The sequence below is a fragment of the Aulostomus chinensis genome, chromosome 23 (genome assembly GCF_037954235.1).
Source record: "Aulostomus chinensis isolate RoL2024-O1b breed Wild chromosome 23, RoL_Achi_v1.0, whole genome shotgun sequence".
Lineage (NCBI taxonomy): Eukaryota > Metazoa > Chordata > Actinopteri > Syngnathiformes > Aulostomidae > Aulostomus > Aulostomus chinensis.
The window spans coordinates 14,303,909-14,325,807 of record NC_141342.1 but is presented as its reverse complement, the minus strand read 5'-3'; the positions used below and the strand labels follow the sequence as shown (position 1 = coordinate 14,325,807).

At 43.5% G+C, this 21,899-nt stretch overlaps 2 protein-coding genes and 1 long non-coding RNA gene across 4 annotated transcripts in view; 2 read left to right on the top strand and 1 right to left on the bottom strand.

Moving 5' to 3' along the window:
• The window catches only part of LOC147239704 (voltage-gated delayed rectifier potassium channel KCNH4-like), a 39,976-nt gene extending 31,297 nt beyond the window's left edge, over positions 1-8,679 (top strand). The window contains exons 13-17 of one of the 2 annotated variants that reach the window (XM_086195339.1): positions 3,835-3,873; positions 4,824-5,194; positions 5,933-6,024; positions 6,496-6,572; positions 7,347-8,679. In XM_086195339.1, coding sequence (XP_086051465.1) covers positions 3,835-3,873; positions 4,824-5,194; positions 5,933-6,024; positions 6,496-6,572; positions 7,347-8,369 — 1,602 coding nt within the window. In that variant the 3' untranslated portion in view covers positions 8,370-8,679. The remainder of the gene's footprint in view (positions 1-3,834; positions 3,874-4,823; positions 5,195-5,932; positions 6,025-6,495; positions 6,573-7,346) is intronic. The other variant, XM_086195340.1, reaches the window with a different exon arrangement.
• Positions 8,680-12,903: 4,224 nt separating this feature from the next.
• On the top strand, positions 12,904-13,641 carry LOC147239703 (uncharacterized). Its single transcript, XR_015111513.1, has 4 exons — positions 12,904-12,988; positions 13,067-13,139; positions 13,231-13,341; positions 13,434-13,641. It is a non-coding gene; the product is annotated as an uncharacterized LOC147239703 (long non-coding RNA).
• Positions 13,642-17,206: 3,565 nt separating this feature from the next.
• On the bottom strand, positions 17,207-21,687 carry klhl11 (kelch-like family member 11). The gene is made up of 2 exons (XM_086196459.1): positions 21,022-21,687; positions 17,207-20,031 (listed from the first exon to the last, which is right to left on the bottom strand). Exons 1-2 carry the CDS (start codon positions 21,450-21,452, stop codon positions 18,447-18,449), a joined length of 2,016 nt encoding a protein of 671 aa, XP_086052585.1. The 5' UTR covers positions 21,453-21,687; the 3' UTR covers positions 17,207-18,446.
• Positions 21,688-21,899: the final 212 nt, after the last annotated feature.

Here is a 21,899-nt window from a genome sequence, read left to right as displayed (position 1 = left end):
AGCGGAGAAAACATACAGTGTGTTTAAGAGATGCAACTTGTGATTTGATGGTTAGACAACTGGATTCATTTCTGAAACCTTCAGCTAAATGCGTGTATGTTTGATTTGTGGCTGACAAAGCTAACTAAGTTTTATTGCTCATTAATCGATTTATTTCTGTTTATTTTGGAACATGAAAGATAGGACTTCTGCACTGGGAGTGTTAGTAGCCAACTGTCAAAGGGATCCACGTTTAAACTGAACTTAATGAGCACTTAAAAAAAACATAATCTGAGCGTTTGATGTTTTTCTAGGTTTTTTTTTTTTTACCCCTGCCAAGGAGGTCATGTTTTCCATGGCTGACAGACAAACAGGCAGGATAACTGCAGCAGAATTTCACCTAACATACTGGAGGGGTGTATTTATGGGTTATGGATTAATCCATAAAATTTGCGAAAAATGTGTAGTCAAAGCATCACCTTGTGGCAACAGGAAGTTACTTCTTCTTTTTTTTGTAATACTTTGATGTTATACTCCTAGTGGTTCATCCAGATCCATCTCAGATTTGGTCAGAAACACAAAAAGAATTTGGTGATTTGTTACTTGAGTCCAGCCTGAAGACATCAAGCTGAATTTAAGGCCTAGTGCCACCTAGTGGTTACAGGAAGCCCGACGTAGTAAACATTGAAGGTTCACTATTTTGTCTTGTGGTGATCTACAGTGGCGTCAGATATAGTAAGTGTGTGTTATCTAGCACCACATAGGTTATGCAGGATGTGATATTTGCACCGCAGTGTACAAATTAGTCTGCTCCTTCATGTAAAATCAAAATATTATGAGGTTTGACTTCCCTCTCGCTCTACTGAGCGCCCACACACTCCAGTGTGGTCCAAGGGGTACCTCTCAGCATTGATTGCAGCTTCAATTAGGGCCCAACCATGAAAGTGCCAGGGGCCAAAAGTTCTCCTCAGAGGAGATGTGTTTTCTAGTTTATGTCTGCCAGCAAAACATGTACGTAGATACCAACATTATAGACTTAAAAAAATACAAACTGGTGAACACAAGATACACGTCAGCAGGTTTGTCTGAGGTGAAGCTGATCACGAGTATCTGATCTGTTCGGAGTTTGAGCACAAAGCCAGGACACCGTCACCCCCCTTCTTCTGCCAGGATGAGGGAGTGTTGAGCTACTCGACAGAGCGGCCAGGTCCCTCAGACTCCTGGCGTGTGCACACACACACACATACATACACACACACAGACACGCCATCGCCGGTCTCATCGTTTCAACACAGTGGGTGGTTTCAGGTTGTCCTCAGATAGGAGGTCCTTTACACCCCAAAGATACATGAGAAATACTTCTAGACTCTACAGCAATTAGTGGAGTGGAGTGAATTACTGCCAGAGAAACAGACTGTAGGAAATCCCTGTGCAGGATACGGCAGGGTTTATAATGCCTGAAAACCCCAGACTGTGAGATAGAAAATAAGAGGGTTTTAATTTGAGCTGTATTTGCTGTATCTTCGGTATTATTATGTTTGGTTGAATGGTTTGGCAGGACTTTGTCTAAGGGGGGCACGGTTTATATCTGAGGGGAATTTTGAGAGATAAGAAGACCGTACGGTTGTGGGTGGCGTGGGAAGGTCATACCTCCAACAGGGAGCCAGTATTGAGTCAAAATTCTGTGGCGTATAACAACCATGACACCGCAGGGAGGGTTAAATAATCACTAGTCACGGAGTGTGAGTAACAAGCGCGTTGGCCTGGAGGTTTTGGAGCTCCCTGTAGAGACTCATATGACAACCGCTTCACAAAGTTGATAAAGAAAACCAATGTCGGTCATGATCCCACCTGCATTTCTGCTGTGGACTTTAGTTGTTTCCTGTTTTATTTTGTTATTTTTCAGCTGTGACTTCGTCGGATCTGCCTTGATTGTTTTCTCTACGATCAGCTGTCTGCCACCGCGACTCCTGTTGCATGATTAGGTTCAGTCGAATTTTGGGTCCATGGTTCGTTTCGGTAGATTCTCTGCTCTGTAAAGTTTTGTCATCCTTTCTGTTTTGTATCCAGACTCCTAGTTTTTCAGGTAGTTTAAAATAAACCAAACAAGTCATTAACCTACAGTTCGCACTTCCTCACGAAGGCGTCAACATCAGCTCGACACTCATTTGCTTCTGCTCTGACAACATGCAGTTTTCTAAACCATTGATCAGGGAAAAAGCGCCAGCGGTTTCAGGTGTAGCCAGTAAACCTCCAGTCCAAGTCTTCCTTGTTTGTCTGCTGCTCGTTGTTTACCGTCCGTATAGCAACTTGAGATGTTTGCATGGTGTTGAAATACAATGAATTTGAGCAGATGATTTCAAAAGCAGCCACCTTACATCAGTTAACTGTCCAAAACCACTGAAACAGCTTTGTTGAATTAAATGACTATAGCTATTTGATCAACTTTGCGTTTTGGTAAATGCGCACTCCGTCTCTTTTGCGCTCCACACTGTTTACATGCAACCAAGACCCACTCAAACCTGACTGGTCAACACTAATCCGAAGGAAAATGGAAACCATAAGCTTCCCAGTCTCTACATTTTTGTCCTTGGCTATACAGAATCTGTTTAAAGAGATTACCAAACGACAGAATATAATTCATGAAGAGGAATCGAGCTTCACTGGCCTCCCAGTTTGAACTGGTTAGGTGAATGTAGGCACAGTAGCTGATAGACTTTTTTGTTACATTTAATTTGGTATTTTTGTCGTTGCCACCTTGGTTTTTATGGAGTCAGAAGTGACCATGTTTGGATGTGAGGGTGGATTGCTACACCTGTGTTTTGATTATCAGGTCGCCATGGCAGCTTTAAATTATGCTCCGATTTGTGGTGTATTTCACCCTAAGTGGGATCGTGGTTAACCAACAACATGCTGCATTGAGGGAGACATGAAATAAGTGATTGATTTCATAAACTTGGCATGGAAATATTTATCGAGGCAGTAAATCAAGTGAGACTTAAGAGATTCAGGTCTTCTTCTTTTTTTTTCTCTCTCTCTCTAGACAATTGTGCTTTTTTTGCAGGTTGCCCCCTGCTGGCCAGTCCATGGCATTTTTCAGCTGCGGGGTCTACGTCCGTTTCATTTACAGAATCTGTGAATGAAACATAACAAACCTGGCGGTCTTGTTTTTACTGACCTCCAGTGGTTTATCTACTCACTTTGCTGCAACATATATGTGCAAGAAAATATAATTTGAAGTGATAATTTAGTCTCTGCAAACCCATTTGCTACTGTATGTGGGACACCCATGGTATTAATGTTCCATTAATGGATAATGATGTTCAATTAATGGCACTTTGCACAAATATTCATTGCTGGCTGCTTAATCAGTCCATGTTGCTCCAGGGACAATTTTTACATCCTCTACCTTGAATAGATTCTCTTTTTAGCCTGGCATGCATGCAGCACTGTGCAATAAATTCAGAAAATTCACAGATATTTTAACACTGTTTTCCTTTAAAAACAACAACAACAAAAAAATCCTCAACATCGAAGAGCATTACTGGCACTACTGTGGTAAAGTGTCAAACTGTGTCTTGTGATGTCATGTTGTGAGAAGCTCATTTTTCACAGTTCAAGGAAGTCTTCACACTAACGCTGTTTAATTTGGCATCCAGCTGGTGATTATGCTAAATTGCGAGCCGTTTCTCCACATGCCAGCAGAAAGACAAACCTTCCGTCTGCAATTAATGGAAGACAAACTGGATCAGTTATGTAATTCCTCATTCATGGCAACAGGTCATTTTAATAGAGGCAAACAACTCCAGGAGATGCTTCAAAAATGAATCACTGTTGCTGTTTTTGTCTCTGTAGGGATTCAGCAGGTTTTCACGATCACCCAGGATTCCCCATGTGAGTTTGTACTTCTTTCCTCAGAAGTATCATTATTATTTTTTTCCCTTTTTGTTGGCTGAAATAGATTCTTAGGGGTACTAATACTGGCGGGACCATGAAGCAGCTTCTATGCAAGGGTCAGTGTGCTTTTTAGCTTTTAAAGCCTTTTGTTTTTCTGGGACTTACAGTATTACTTCTATCAGATGGTTTGTGCAAGGACCCCCCCCCCCCCCCCCCCATAGACACACACACACACACACACACACAGAGGTTGAAACTCATTTAGAACAGAGAGAACAGTTGAGTCCCCGGAGTTCACTCACTAACTGGGTCAGTCGCCCCCCCCCCTAATGGGAAACCTTCTGAGCTACTTCTCTCACTGTAAGCTCATCTCCACCTCCCATTTGGCTATGATTAAAATACTGTTTAGAGAGCTGTTTTCATCTCTTATTAAAAGTGTTATTTAATATGCAAGCAATTGTTGTTGTTTTTTTGGGGGGGTTTTTTGGTCAACAAGCACACATGCTGCCACGATCAGAGCATAATAGATTTTAACAGGATGATATGAAGAAAATATCACCATCTGTAGCTCATTATAAACCAAATAAAGCAATAATTGCTCTTCATTAGCATATTTGAAAATAAATAGGTCGTCATCCTCAAGATTGCTCATTAATTCTTTTTAATGTGAAGTGTTGAGTGACATTTTCAAATTGCCAACCTTTGGAACCATCCCAATGTTTAATATAATGATAGAATATTCATGTGGAAATTATGCCAGTGTTTTCTTAATTGTACGTTTTTAGCGGTACTCACATCATCAGGGTTTTGTTGTTTGTTTGTTTTTTTGACAAATATCACGACCAATCCACTTTTGTGATTAGTGCGGTCTTTGATTGTGCTCTCGTACTTTCGCGTGGGAGCACGTGTGTTTACTAATGCTTCACGTTGTGGTTCATGTTTTGCAGGAGCCCAGACTGGCTTCTATCGTGGAAACCAAGAGCGATGAACCGGACGACTCCTTCCACCTTTCTCCAGCTTCTCGCTCGCGCCGAAACCTCCTGCTGCCCAGCTTCAGCAGCCCAGTTCGCCGGACATCCCTGGGGAACCTACTCGGTGATGAATTAAGGCAGTTTAACGCCCTGCGGCGTTGCCGCTCCCCGAACCTCAGCCGCGGCTTCCACGGGCAGAGCTCATCACCTCAGCCGCCAGCAAAAAGAGAGCACGGCACCACAACGGCCTCAACCTCAACCCAGGGAGGGTCAGGAGCTGAGCAAAAACCTTCAAAACTGCTTATCCCAACAGTCACCTGCTTCGGACCCCCAGATCTCAGTCCCAGGTATTGTCAAATCATCACAAATACTATTTGAACATTCGTGACTAATGATAATAAGATACGTTTTCATTATTGCACAGGTGAGATCATGAATAAATGGGTGGTTACGAAATCCTCTTATCTTTTACATTCTCAAACTGTTTTCCAGCAGATTGCTTCGCTGAATACACAACTGCTGTGCATTCGAATCAACGTCAGTCCGTCTTGTTTGTCTGATATCTCGATCAATGAGAGAGCTCTGAAAACTGCGTCTGCCTCTCTTTAAAATGCTTCACATGAATGCATTTTTTTCTATCGCAGTGAACTTTGTGCAGCACATCATCACGATATGTTAATGCCTTAAAACCCCTGAATTCATCTGAATACGGTGTTGCAGTAATGGACACCTAAAGTCACGCAACAGAAAGCTGCATCATCTACTTCATGTAAATGCTGTGTATTTGCATTGCATATTTCAATAGATGTCACTGCGTTTCATTACAAGGGCACCTTATCTCCCCGCTGCTATTATCTGTATCTATAATGTCATGCAGTAGATTTGGGTAAGTGCTGGTTCACGGGGCTCAGGTGTCTGCCCCTGCAGATCTGGCTCCTTTCCTCGTGTTCAAACCCTCGTGGGTCCCTGCCAGCAGCAGCTCTCGTGGCGCATTTCTGGGTTGTCTGATGCCTCCAATGATAATTGAAAACCTTCTACTGTTACACGAACTCCAGCCTCTCTCCCCTCTTCACCTCTTCCATCAGGGTTGTAGACGGCATCGAAGACAATGGACACACGTTCCATTTCAACGTAGAGCACAGTGGGCCCAAAGCCAGAGCAGGATGCAGTACCCAAGGTAAGCCAAACCGCCTCCAGCCGGGAGGGTCACCTGCGTGCCAGATGGTTGCAGAGTTCAAACAGTGGGTACAGCAGCACTGACCTGCCTCCTTGTGGGGAAACACGAGCAGGATGAAATGACAGCCGGGTGTCCAGAGAGGGGCAGAACATGTTAAAGGACAAATGAGGTTAAACTAGGATACAGCTTCAGCTTTTAACGGTGACCGCCGTCATTCGGGGGTGACGGTCCAATAGAGTCCAGTGGAAATCCACATCATTTACACAATAACTTTAAAACTTTACCTGATGTTGCAGTTGTGTCTGTCGTCTCCATCGTCAGCTTTGTTCTGATGCTAGCAAACAGGATGCTAATGAGCACAATGTAAAACTAAGTACATAAACAGAACATATCGTATGATTGTCCTTTTCATATTACTATTAATCCACGATCTGAGGTGTGTGCGACTTATTTTTTCATAATTTTTTTCAGACTCCACACAGGTAAATGCCGCCTTGCTGCTGGAGACAGAGGAGGTCAGGGAGAGCATCGGTCAACTCAACCAGAAGGTAAAATAAAGCACCTTTGTCCTAATTAAATGGAACTGGGGACGTGCATGCCCACCCCCCACGATTAATATCTTAACTAATTGCCAGCGTGTTGTTTTCAGTTAAACGCCCGGCGTCTACGTTTAACAGGGAGACATGAACTTTCTGACTTGTGTCTCGGTCTTAGCCTGCCTTTTTAACTCGAATGTAAATGGAGTGAAAGCAGGAGTGCAGGAGGATCCAGATGGGCCTGTGCAGGTGCTGTCTCAAGTCAATATCAATTAATCAGCAGGGGCACTTCTGCAGTGCAGAGGAAAGTCTGCCGTGCTGACTCAACAATCTGAAGTGAGGAAGAGAGGGAGAGGGAGGGGAAAAGATGATAACCCAGCTCTTCTTGTAGCCTTTCTCTGGCCCCTTTTTGTTTCACTCCCTTGCTTCCTGTGTTCTGTCTATTTTCTTCCCTATTTTCGTCAGTTAGCTGTGGTCTGTGTCCCCGTGGACCTGAGAGCTGCGTAAGAAGTCACTGCTTCCAGAGTCATAGAGGGGGATTATGAATTGTTTGGTCCTCTTTTGGGAAGTCATCAGGAAATTATTTCCGGACATGAGTCAGAGATTATACCTTAAAGACAGAAGCTGGTTCATTTGTCGCTTGGTGCTGGGGACTTAATTGGGTGGAACTGTTTTTATTTTTGCTCTGCTGTTCTTTTTTTTTTTCCAGCTTGTATGAAATTTTCTCAACCTAATAATAGTACATGTGAAGTCTCCAAATAAAAACTGTGTGCACTCTCTGAACAGATGGGTATGTTAAACCAGGAAGTATCTGAGCTCACCAAGGGCCTGCACCACATGATGCACCTCCTCCAGGCTCACATGTCTGCACATCAGTACTACCCTTACAGTGTCCAAATGGTCCACAACCCCCCCAGAGCCTCCAACGCTGGTGTGCCATTCAACATGGTGCCCAGTTTACACCTGCACAGCGATCTTGGGGGCCACGACGGACACAGCTTCCAAAGTGTCCCACATGCAGGCCACTGGAGCTTCAGCGGAGCTGCTGAAACCCAGGCCGAGAGCCACCACCGGCCGCAGTCTTGTAGTCCACCAGCAGCCAGCACCAGTCGTCCTCTCTCTGTGAACTCTGACCCCAGGCTAACCCCGTGTCAGAGCTCAGACAGCATGACCACACGTCTGTGGACTAGCCCGTCTCTCGCTAGCATCAGCCCAGGCTCTCAGGGTGGACATCCAACCCTTGTACCTCATGTTGGGCATGAAGACTCTACCAACAGACCTCTCCATGCTAGCCCAACTACCATCAGCCAGTCCCAGCCCACCTTGTGCCTGAAGCCCCCCAGTGATTGCGATGAACATTCTGGCATTTTGTCCAGCACCCCTGCAGCTACGTCCACACTCAGTTCTTACCCTCTCCTCTGCCTGAACGCAGAGTCCCACCTCAGTATAACACAAACCTTGCATGAGGACTGTGTTCGGACGTCCTCTCCGACATCTCATAATTTAATCCAGGACACCTCCATCTTCCAGATACTGGACTCTAATCTGGCCTCACACCCTGTTTCTGCCTCTCCACCAACATTATCCACCCTCCCTCGTGTCTCCTCTCTGGACTCACCACGATCAAATGAACCCCATCTCCCGTTGGGTGACCCCTCCTCCATAGAACACACCAGTCTGGAGTGCCTGCTAGGGAACCGAGGCTCTTTGGAGAGCAGGGACAGTGAAAGTGCATCATCACGGAGGTCCAGCATCGGTGTCCAGACTCAGAGCACAGAACAATCGTGGTGTCTGGACCTGACAGACTGAATTGTTTCTGATGCAGAACGGAGCAGAACTGGATGTGCAACTTCTAACAGTGTTTCTAAAAATTGTGCTGGAGGTGGTCAGTGTTGGCTGCAACCCCCCCACCCCCACCCCCACCTCCACCCTACCCCACCCCCACCTCCACCCTACCCCACCTTTGCTTCCCAGACTCCCATGTTTGTCAAACTCCATGCAGTTTACACCATCTCTATGCAAAAGCATGTCATTTGTGCATTAATCTGCTTTACTGAAGTGTATCTTAAAATCAAATTTAACAAACCTCCGCAACAGTGGGTCCTACTAAATGTGTGTGTGTGTGTGTATATATGTGTATATATATATATATGTATATATATATATATGTATATATATATGTATATGTATATATATGTGTGTGTGTGTGTGTGTGGGTGGGTGGGTGTATACATATATGTGTACATATGTATACATATATGTATGTATACATACATATACATTTGTATATGTATATATACACATTTGTATATGTATATATACACAAATGTATATATACGTATATACATATGTACGTGTATATATACATAAATGTATATATGTATGTCCATATATACACTTTATATATGTGTATGTGTATATATAGAAATATATATATACACATATACACAGTATATATGTATATATACATGCATATATATGTGTATGTATATATACATACACATAAACACAGTATAAATATGTATATACATACATATTGTGTATTGTGTATGTATATACATACATATATATGTGTGTATATATATAAATATATGTATATATACTTACACATATACACAGTTTATATATGTTTATACATACATATTTGTATATATAAATGCATATATATGTGTATGTATATATATATATATGTATGTATGTGTATATGTATATATTATATAAATATATATATATATATATATATATATATATATATATATATATATATATATATATATATATATATATATATATACACACTGTATTTTTTCCATTCCCAGAACATTTTGCAGTTGATATTACCTGTTACCTCCTTGCATGGTAAAGTTGTTTATTCTTTTTCCTAAGGAAAAGGCTTCCAAACCCATGTGTAAGCATTCAACAGGACAACCTTGGCGATTGCATACACAAATATTGGCGTTTGTATGACATGTCGAGGCTGACAGGTCCGAACAGTCAGCTGTTTTCAAATAGCGTGTAACTAAAAAGAAAAAGGAAAAAGGAAAAAAAAAAAAGCTTCACCTTCCATGTAGGGAAACGTTAGAGAGCTGTATGAGAATAACTGAGCATAGATTATTTATTTATTCGAACTGAATGAGTTCTCAGTTGACATGTGAAATTATTGATCTGTAAACGTCTCATTTCATGGTATAAAATGTATGGTTTCACTTTGAATTCAATTGAAAATCATTTATTTATTCTCCCTCTTGGATCCCTGGGGGGATTTAATTTTTTTTTTCTTTACTTTCCAATTCATTAAATATATGATGCTTTGAAATTGTTTTATATTGCTCCCCACAAAAGCTTGACAGGTTTTTTTCCCCTGCATGATCTATCGATTCTATAAAGATTACATGGCCACTTATAAATCAAATTTATATTCACTTGCCACTTTATTAGTTTGGCGAGTGCTAACTCAGTATAATACAGGAGCCCTGTAATAAATCCTCCCTTATAATGAGGTTTATCATGTTCAGGGTTTTTATTTTTAATCTGGAGGCTGTAATTTGTGATGCTTTGTGAGAGGTGCTCCTAATATTTTGTAATCCCTAATTTATATTAATGACATGGAAAAAATATGAAGTATAACCTAGTAAAGTTTCACGGTTATGAGCATTATGGAGGATTTATTGCAGGCTGATGATTTGTAACTGTTTAATTGCATTAATTATGCTGTGATTAATTTACAAAGTATGACTGTTGGGGGGGGGGCGGATTAACGATTCAGGAACTCAATATATTTTTGATTTCTCCTTGGATGACACAATAAAGTATGCAGACAAACTAAGACTGGCCCTTCGCTGTTATTTGAAAGAGAAAACATGAATTATCACAAATATTCATCAAGAAGGCTCAGTAAAATCCGTTCATTTTTTTGTTGGGGGGGGGGGGTGTGTGTACACATATTGTACAGATGTAACTGTATTTTAAATATAATTAAGAGTAGTTCTTGTTTTTGCTGCTGATCTAATATGTTTTTGATATTTAACCTGTTTGTGCCATTAAAACTTCACCTTTCTAGTACTTAAGGGGGGGGGGGAGATACTCGCCTATTAAAAAAAATGGAATCTTTATTCTTCTTGGTACAGATTTTGTAGATGGAGTTTCACTGAGGTTTCAGCGGGAGGGTTTGGCCTCTCCACGGGAACCGCCGTGTTCTCCGTACATTGTTATAATAAATTCAGATCTGAACACACAACCCTTTGCTTCACGTCTTCCAGTTCCCGCACCGACACGGCTGAGACGATCCCGTCAGATTGTGGGTTAAGAATCAAATAGGCTTTCACTGTTGGAAACACGCACGTGCAGGCTGGCAAATTACAGCCGCACACTTTTTAGAAAGAAAAAAAAGAGAAGCGGCACAGCCGACCGACGTGACTCCGCTCTCGATCCCGTTACGTAAGCAAAAGTTTCATTTATTCGCTGAGGGGAGCTTATCTATGACACTGGACAAGCCAAAGTAGCAGCAGGCTGGTCAGAAACAGAAAATAGAGTTGGGTTTTTTTTGTAGTTGTTCTACAGTGAACAACTATAACGTTTAGGACTACAAGCTCAATCTCAACAAGCTCAATCTCAACAGGTTTCCTCTTGTCTGTTCTGATTTTTTTTTTTTCCATTCTCAAACTTGAAGCAAACATGTAAGAATTCAGCACTGACGGGTGATTTCTTGTCGCGAGTAAAGATTGTTGAGAAAGTTTGTTTGGTGAGGAAGGGTTGCTGTAGAAATGAGTGAAGGTCCAATCTTGAGGACAACAAAGTCAAAGCGAAGGGAAACGCGTCCCAACATGACGTCATAAAGTACGTAACACCCTGTTTCAGCAGCATCGTGACTCAAAGCAGATAAAGCTCCGCTGACATATGTGAGTCACTGAAAGCACTCAGATTGACTTCAGTTAAATCAAGTTGTGCCCCAAGTCGTGCACACGTGTTCCACTCCATTTTGGGATGGTACAGTTCCAGCATGTTCCGTTCCCAAGCTGTGGCTCGGGTCGTGTAAGGCTAGAAAAACAAAAACAAAATCTTGGGTCAAAAAATCGGCCATTTGCCCCAAAGTTTGTTCTCGGTTATGGTTACTGATTACTTTTTCACCATTTACTGTGTATTTCATGGTCAGATTCCCAGGTTGACTCATACCTGCATTCCCTCTAATGGCCAGCAGGTGGTGGACTTTAGTCCCTGCAAGTCCAACGATGTCGAAGACAAGGAGGAAGTGATTGAGACTCCTACTTGACTCATGACTTCAGTGGCTGTACTGCTACTTTCAAGTGTCTTTCAAAGCCTCATCCTGAATGAAAAGGGAGCAGAAAGAAGAAAAAGGGTATGATTCCCCCTCTTATACCAAGTTATCACTTTACAAAGAGCTTAAAATAAACATGAATAAAATAGTTGCAGATCAGCACCCCTCTGCCATTCCTTTGTTTCATGACACTCACTCACTCACGTACATTAATATATGTGTACATATATATGTATGTGCACATACATATATAGGTATATATGTACATATATATGCATGTATGTATATACTGTATGTATATACGTACATATATATGTATGTCTGTATATATATGTATGAATTTTATGTTTACGATTCTTTAAATTCTCTCTTCAAATTGCTTCATACCCTGACTCCTATCACAGAAATGCAATGTTCCATTGATGTAGTTTTAGTTAAGAATATCTGTTTCTTGTGCACACTTTCCAGAAGCAACACTTCCCCTAAGTAGCGCTCGAAAACCACAACTGAGTAAGCTGAGTCGTCTCTTTTGAAGATGGCGGTACCTTTTTTTTTTTGTGTGTGTGTGTTTGTTTCAAAAATTCCCCAATTACAAACGTCTTTCTTAAGTTGCCCTCCTGCAAATCCAGCTCTTATGTAACTTTGGAGTCTTCGGGACTGAGCTGTGTCACTTGGATGGAACAATTTGGGGTTTTTGCAGCCATTTTTAAGCTCAGTAATTCGACAACATTCTGACAAAAACAATCAGTGTTAAGCAGACACTTGTTCTGCCATCCTCTCTATTATGTTTCCACATTCAGTTCATTTTAATACCCAGTGTTGCGAAATTAATGAAAAATTATATCAGCTCCCAAACACATTCTGTTCTCATTCTTGCTCCTCCTCTGGGAAAATGAATTAAAGCAACCCAGAGTTGAGGGCGGTTGTTGCCTCGGTTTATTTATCAGTCATAACGTGCATTTTCTGTAAATCTGTGATGCAATAGTGTGCTTTCCCGGTGTCTCTGGCTCCCTGTGAGGGAAAAAAAAACAACAAAACAGATGATAAATGAGTTAATAATAAACTGGAGATGTAACAAAATAAGTAAGACTGGATAAAAGAGGAAGGCAGGGCACCAGACAGCACAGATTCAGAACTTCATTCTGTTCGTTTGGTAAGAAGGTGAATCTCACCGTTTATACTAAAACCAAAACTCGGAGCGTCTAATCTCGGTATGTTTCTCTTCATTCAGGCTCGTGCTGCACACTGTGACAACATGAAGACTGTGATTCTTCTTTTTCTGCTGCTGTTGGTTGTCAGTCAGGGTGAGTTAAGATGCATTCCAGAAAAAAAAGAGAAAAAAAAGCTACGTGTTTTGTAAAAACCTGTATTTAATTGTCGTTATCTTCTCTCCAGGCGAAGCCTTGAGGTGTTACTGCGGAGGCAAGAAGATCTGCTCGGACCCCGTGGAGACCTGCTACGGTTCCAACAACGTCTGTGCCAGCGTCATCATTTACGCCGGAACCTGTAAGTACCGGATTCACCAGGCCAGTTCATTTGAGATCAAAGATGACGTCATCACATGTGTTTATCATTTAAAAATGGGTTTTTCTCCACAGCTCCCAGCTACTTTAAGGGTTGCAGCACCCAAAAGAACTGCATGATGATGAATCAGCCAGGAATCTCGTCTGCGTCTTGCTGCACGACGGAGCTGTGCAACCGTTAAATGAGCGTGAAGCGTCACGTCTGATACGACAACCTGTCCTCCTGTTCTTTGTACCGTGGAAACAATCACAATAAAAAAAATTAAAAAAAACATTCGGCTGAGATTTTGTGACATTTTCAGGAAGTTTTTTTCAATCTTTTTTAAAAAATATATATTAAGACGGCCTTTGAAATATTCTCATCTATACCCAACCCTTTTATGTCTGAATGACACATGATAAAGGTTGACGCATTCATCAGTTAGTCACTGCAAATTAATACCAGATGGCAAAAGATCATTAAATCATTTTTGTTACAAACTGACGGGGTTTGGCACTCATCCGCTGTACCATCGCCAACAAGTGCATTTATGGAGCTGAGGCTGTTCTGACTCATCTAAAGACAAATTTTCCTTAAAAAAAAAACAAAACAAAAACATATATATATATATATATCTTTGGGTAAAAATCTAGAAAGAGCATAAACTGGCAAAGAGGATGTGAGGGTGTCATTAAAAAACAACCCAGAAATCTAGTTTCTCTGGTCAGCTGGGGGTTCTTGAGCAGTTATCATGTGAGGAGAAAATTGTTTTACAAAACGTCAACAAAGAGTGAGATCACCCAACGGCGGGGTTATAATGAGCCGACAGGGAAACCAGCGATTAAAAAGTGCGGTAAAGTCGGATGAAATTATACAGAAACTGTAATGCTTCCAATTAAAAAAGTCCAGTTTTATGAATTTATGAACTATAATGTTTCATTCCTCTGGGTCTCCTTCCTGAGCACACGCAGTGGAGAATAAAGAGAAGTGGTCCCCAACCTGTGGCTGGAGGGCCATTTAAGGGGGCACCGGACATGACGGGGGGAGGCACATGAGGAGTTTAAGACTGAACCTGCATGCTGACTGAAACTATGACAACAGGTTTACTGGATGATTTATTTTAGACAAATATAAAACGTGTCGGACCAGCTGAAGCTGACGCCAGCAGCGAGTCACTTAAGAGTCGATCTGGAGGCATCGGTGTGTTTCTTTGATCGGTCAGTGGCTTCTGGATCATTCTATGGAACAGATTCTCCTCTCTCTCTCCTGCTCTTACTGTTTATATTCGAAATCAAGTCGGTCCAAATTGGTTTTGAAAATAAAGCTGCTGTTTTTTCCTTGTGTTTCGTTTTATTTTGATAATCAGCAACAGTCTGAATTGTTCCGTTCAGGCTCATTCAAGCGCTTTGTGATCATATTGTGATTTTTTTTTTTTTTTTTTTGGGTGAAGATGCACTGCTGTTTTCTCTTTTGCAGTACAATTGCGCCATCATGTGGTAGATGATCTGCGTAAAGGAAGGAAACAACATTTATCTTTAGCAAAACAATTTTTTTAAACCAATTATACAAAAGAAAGTGAGGATTGTGCACAATGTGTTTTTGTAATTGTTCAGAAAAGTCAAAGGAATATTTATCTGAAGAGGTTTTCAACTCAGAACCAATCATGTAGATGAGCCATCTGAGTCTGGGAGGGTCGAGGAGGGTCTGGGAGGGTCGAGGAGGGTCTAGGAGGGTCTGGGAGGGTCTGGGAGGGTCGAGGAGGGTCTGGGAGGGTTGAGGAGGGTCGGGAGGGTCTAGGAGGGTCTGGGACGGTCGAGGAAGGTCTGGGAGGTTCGAGGAGGGTCTGGGAGGGTCTAGGAGGGTCGGGGAGGGTCAAGGAGGGTCCGGGAGGTTCGAGGAGGGTCTGGGACGGTCTAGGAGGGTCTGGGAGGGTCGAGGAGGGTCTGGGGTGATCTAGGAGAGTCTGGGACGGTCTGGGAGGGTTGAGGAGGGTCTGGGGTCTGAAGGTCTGAAATGACAGTGTCAGATTAGATTTTAGGACTTCACACATTGCCCCACACGTTTTGTGTCAAAATCAACTTGACATATTCTACACAACCTATACGGACAAATGTGTCTTTTTGCTCACAATTAATATCAGACACGTTTCTGTGTCGTATTCGACTGAAATGCTAATTTGTCCTGATGTTACTCACGATACCATTTCCACAGATGCTTTTTGATAAAAATGATCCAGATGTTAGCCAACACAGCGCTCGGGGGGGGCGGTCTCTTGAGCTCCAGACCCAGACCTTTGAGAGGCTCTGGGGTTCTCCGCGGTCACATCCGGAGCCTCGGTTGGGTCGGAGTCATCAAGGGTGTCAACAGCAATCTTACGGGCTCAGTCATAATCCTCCGGGTGGACCCGGGACCCATCCAGAACCTCAGTTTAGGGGTCTGTTCTGTAACGAGCGTTTGAGTGTAGAAAATGACAAAGTCTGAAGTAGAGATGATGCAGTGAGCGGTGGATTTAGCACTAATGAAGTCTGAACGGCCCAGAGTGCAGAAGACCCTTTGACGCGCCCGCCCGTCTCTGAGGGATGCTGTGTCAAAGGTTAACGAAACAAGCACAGCTGCCGCAAACCCGTGACTCCATGTTACCTGCACTTACAGCCCCGCCCCAGCTGAGCAGACAGCTTAGCCGCAGCTTCTTCTCCCTTTCGTCCTTCCAAACCACATTTCTCTCCATTACGAAGGAAAAATTAAGGAAGAGTATTAGTGCCACCGATGAGAAAAAAAAATGAGAGGGGGTAGATTTTTTTCAGCCTGCACTTTACGGAAAAAGTCAGAGAAAAAAAGTCAAAATGTTGAGAATAAAGTCGACGTACAACGTCTTGAATGACAACGTCTTGAATTCTCTTCCAAGCTTGAGTGGTTTATCCTTCGGAGCAGTCGCAGTTTTTCTGATACTGATAACTACAGTGTGTTTGGGAGCTACTGTAAAAGAAAAAGTATTTCTTTGTTACTACAGCCAAGTCTGAAGTAGTAGTTCCACCACTAACTGCACGCGCTGGTTGATACACTTCTCAAAGCGCATGATGAAAAAAAACAAAACAACCTACCTCCTCTCAAATTTTTTCTCTCATGGGTGGCCCTAAAACTCTTCCTAGAAAATGCACCAACAACCACCATTTCTACTTCTGGGTTCATCAAAGTACAGAAAACTGGTGCGTCCATGTGAGGCCAAAGAAGTAGTACTGTAGTACTCAAAGGAGCACGCCAGCAACATCGATACCTTTCTGAAAGCATCTCTGCTCACTATGGCGTATACATCAACAGCTGATGGCATTTTTGAGCCCTTCTCAAATTACCGTAGTTCCTAAAACTGTTTGCGCCAAAAAAAATAAATCCAGCGTTCCAGGAAGCAGAGAAGTTGTGCTCTCCAACCACATACAGGTTATTACGGTAAAGCTGAGGATGGCATCCTACACTTATCCTATACGTCGTGTCAGAAGATGCTATTATTTTGGAAAAAAAATACACCAAAAAAGCTACCCAGACCATTTCATCACTTTCATAATAAAAGTCGAATATTCGTGCCACATGAAGCCAGCCAGGCCTCCTACTAATATCTCAGTTTTAAGTTCTAGAAAAGCACTGAGCCTGATAAACATCGTTCTTAAAGTATGACTGAATTCTGTGTCTTGTCTCGCCCTCCACTGAAGAGATGGAGAACTGATGGACAGCTGATTCACTGCGTCATCATTTCCCAGTGTGTTGTGATGTTCAGTAATAAAGAAAAAACATAATTAACGTGTTGCAAGTTGTACTTTGTCAACCACCCAAACTCTCGTGTAGCTTTACAAAAGACAGAAACATTTCTTCCAGACAGACTTCAGTTAATTAAAATATTTAATGTAAAATGTTTGAACTGTACAGGACTTCTCTTTTATAGATAAATGCGCGCACGCACACACACACACAGAACAAATAGGCTTATACTCTCAGTTAAGAGTTAAGTCTGTGCTGCTCTGTTTGTGTGCACCGAGACACTCGTCCACTCGTTGCCGATGAGTCGAGACCAGACAACAAAACCCAGCCTTCTTTAGGCTTTTTGGCACCACTGATTGGACAACTGTGAAACTATCAGCCAGCAAAAGGGGCTCAATGATCTATGAGTGGTTCAGGTTCCTACTACATCACTGGCCTCAGTTTAAACCTTGTAGAAACCTTTGCACGCGTCCGTCTCATCACGTCCCCGACTCTCGCTTCAAAGAAAATACCAAAAAAAAAAAAAAAAAAAAATTCGGATAAATGATTGTGTCCCTCACAAAGTACAAACAACCGACTCTTAACATGACACAAACGCTTTTTCACTGGAGTGCAAAATTGAAACCACAGTGGAAGTTGGAGGTAAAAGACAAACTGGAGCCGAGGTTTTCGGCAAGTAATTTTTCTTTTAACACGATCAGCGAAGACACCAGTTTACGTTCTCTCTGGTCACCTTTTGTTTAAGTCTGAACAACGCTACAAACAAACAGGGTTCATTCACAAAACCCTCTAACAACAACAACTACTAGGACTTTTGAACGCCCTCAATGTTGTCTTACAGACAGGAATCAAAGCCTGATTGCTCCAGACATCCATTGTTCACCTCTTATAACACTTAAGTCTCTACAGCTCTGGGTGATTGACAGTTACTTGTTACCAGGGAAACAGTTACTAGGATATGTGCTGGGAGCAAGCGGTTACAAATTGCCACCAGGCTTTGATTACTGCCTGTAAACCTTATTTGAGGGCAAAAAAGAGGTCAAGTTTTCTTCCAAATGAACCAAGCATAAAAAGCAAAGCTAACTCAATACATCCTAACCACACGCTAACACAGTAACGGTATCAGATACTAGAAAAAATAAAGATGAGGCACGAGCTGATATGAGGCAAAAATGATTAGTTAAGACTGTTTAGTGTGTTCTGATGATTGTTAACGATAATCTTTGGGTTTCGTGTAAACCTGCGCCAAACTCACACACTCTAACACACAGGAGGAAAGATGTTGAGGCTGATTAAACCAGCAGGTAAAGTGCAAACTGGACCGGTGGAATGTCATGTTCTCAGAGCAGCTTCTGATGTCAGCATTCGATCTGAGACTGCAGCTGCCTCCAATGAGTGAGGGTGCGCCGATGGAGCTGATGCATCTGCTGCATGCGGTCTCGCTGCCTCGCCAGGCACTGGGGCATGGGGTAACGCTGGCAGCCGTGCAGGTACTGGTAGGGGATTCGAACGTGGCAGGCTGCGGCTCGGCAGCGTGGCTGAGGCAAGGGTGGGAGCAGCATCCAGCGTTTCCTATGCGAGCAGTAACGGTAGACTTCCCTGCGATACTGCTTGTCCATGTTGTGGCTGTTCCTCCACCCGCCGATGATGAAGATATCGTCGTCCAGGTAGCAGATGGCGGCTCCCTCGATGCTCGTGGCTTCTGCGGGGAGGCTGTTGAGGATGTCCTCTGAAACATTTCTGCTAATTTTCTGCTGAGCGGCTTCGACTGTGTCTTCGTAGCTTTTGGGGCAACAAGAGGCTGTGTGGTAGAAGTTTGAGGAGGTCATGGCCATCTGAAAGGTACAGTAGTTATCAAGGAGTGGTAACGACTCCACTTCCTGCCACTTTTGGGTCACTGTATCGTAGCAACTGGTCACGGTGCTCAGCCCATCTTCATCATCCATGTCGACCGTGGTCCGGGCCATTGCGTATACGTAGCGGTCCTCCACGCTCACTAGCTTCACATCTCGTAGTATCTTGGGTGCTGGATCCAGGTTGTACCACTTGTCCTGCTCGGGGTCGTAGACAGCGACATCTTTGAAGCCTGGGCTGAAATTGCCAAGACCGCCAATGCAGTAGAGTCTGTCACTGACGCACGTCAGGCCAAAGGAGTGCTTGCGAGTGGCCAGGCCGCGCACCTGCTCCCACGTGTTGAGGTTGGGGTCATAGCGCTCCATAGTCTTAGCGAAGCCTGGCTCCATGGACCCAGCCACATAAACATGGCTGTCAGTGACTGCAATGGCGTGTCCATCCAGGTGGTTGTTGATGTGTGGCAGGTTGACCCAACGGTCCTCAGCCACAAAGTAACCAACACACTCGCTAAGGTAGTCTCCGCCTTCTGAGACGCCTCCAACTACCATGATAACATCCATGTTCTGGCCAAAACGTGGCTGGATTGCCGCCACATAGGAGGCACAGAGCTCCAGGTCAGCTGACTTGGGTCTCTCAAAGCAAAGAGCGTGGATCTCAAGGGCTTCGGACACCAGCTTCTGACAGGCTGCACTGTTGGTCACTAAGGGTTCCTTTCTCAACACACGTATCAGGTACGTGGGCACAATCTGCTGCAGCCTCAGGAGCTTGAAGAGTTCCTCAAAATGTTTCGCCCGCACCTCCGTGTTTTCGTTCACCCATTTTACAACCGCTTCAAACAACTCCTGCTCAGAATCCACAGTGATTTCTGAGTCGGACAGCCAGTTTCTCACCAGATGAAAAGGCAGCGTGTAGAATTCCTGGTTGCGGATGACTTTGTGGAAATTTCTTTGAATCATCTCAGTAGCCCCCTGAGCCAGCTGGTCCAGGGTGTACATGTGGGCCAGGCTGTGGACGGAGACACAGCTGGCCAGGTTCAACTTCTTCAACAGAAACTCCCCACAGAAGATCTTGAGCTGCACCAGCAGGAACCTGACAGTGTAAACGAGAGTGATCAGAATATTACGAACAGAATAGGTAAAGGGGATTTTAAGTTAAAAGTTAGCATGCTAACCAGCTAGCCCAGGTCCATTCTGTCTCAGAATTGCAATCTTTTGTTTTCTGATGGAGGACGGAGCACTGTGGCTCAGGCAACTACTTCCATCCATCCATCCATTTTCCATCTCACTTATCCGTTAAGGGTTGCAGGAGGGGGGCTGGAGCCTCGCCCATCTGACATTGAGTGAGAGGCGGGTTCACCCTGGAGGGGTCACCAGTCCATCACAGGGCCATCACAAACAATTAGGAGCTCAGTATCTTGTGCAAGGATACTTAGACATGGTCACCGGGGGAAGAGAGGATTGAACCAGCAACCTTTTTGTTGCTAGACAGCCACTCTACCTCTGAGCCAACGACTGGTTGCCTGTAAAAGAGCGACTCCAACGTCTTTCTGAAAACTCAGGAGATTTTCAGCAGAACACACAGAACGAGTGCCAAAGTTCTATAGCAATGACCTGGATTTGTTTATTCACGGCTATAATCCTATCATTTTTACCCCTTAAAAAACATTAAAAACAGTTAGGTTTAGTGAGTAAGGTTTTAAATTAATCAGGATATGGAATCAGGAAGTTGCAATGTCTGTTTTGGGTCACTATGAAGCAAAATGCAAAAAATAACATTCTGCTTTTCTCAATGTGACTCGTCAAAAAAGGCGTAGTAGATTAGCCGATCATGGGCTACCTCTTATTTGTACGAATCTTCACCATCATTTACTCTTAAGAGTGGATAATCGGGCTGCGCGTTCTGATCTAGAACAGAACAACTGAATAAAATGGCTGACTCATCACAATGACACAGGTGTTTGTCACACCTGGTCTGATCAGGACAGGTGTGGCTCATTTGCCTTCTGGCACAAACAGAAGCACGACTTCCGTGTACACTTTGTTCTGTCTCAGATTAAACGTATGGGTTAAAAACAATCACCTGTCAGCGAGTTCCAACACTTCCTGGATGTTATTGGCGGTTACTCTGATTTCTCCTGTGTACATGAACTGAACCACACTCTCCACCGTGTCTGGGTCTGGACCGGTTTCAGAGCTCCAGTCCCTCAGTTCCACTCTCCTGGACACGGACTCTGAAAACTGGCCCGCCAGCAGCAGCGAGAAATAGTGCGACGCTGCGGATAAAACAGAGCGGTGGGCGTCCACAGTTTGGACCCTTCCGCCGGACACACCGCTGGAAGTAAACACCAACGTCACGTCGCAGAACAGCCCGACCTTCCTCTGCTGGTTTTGCCGCCGTGAGAGCTCCGAGCAGTATGCCGGGCAAGTGAACTCCTCCTCGAACGCATCAGATTCTCCGTCACCTGTTTGCTCGCCGCTACGATCCTCCGGTCCCACTCTTACCGAAGCCATGCCGCAGGCGGCTGGTCTCCGAGACGAGATGAGGCTGTAGAGAAACTGTCGGTACAACTTGCAAACACATACGACAAAGAGGCTTAGGTAAGCAGTCAAAGTGACACGAATTCGACGGGTTGAGTGTATCTTAGGGCTGGACCGGAGAGGTGAGCACCGGAGCGTCAGCGGGCGTGTCTCGGACCCGAGCCAACGACATCGCGAAGTTGGTTCTAGGTTGGGGGGTTGAGGTTGTTGGCGGTTCTTTGAGTGACAGGAAAAACGCGATTCTACATTTGACCAAAGAGATAAAATGTATTTTCAAAGTTGTAATGGAAGGGTTTGATTAATTTCCTGGTCAAACTGTCTCAGGTTTACTGCCATTACTTATTTTACAGGAATATGAATTTTTTGAATAGATCTCATGTGACCAAACTCCGAGTTAATGCCAGCAAGACTTAATTCACA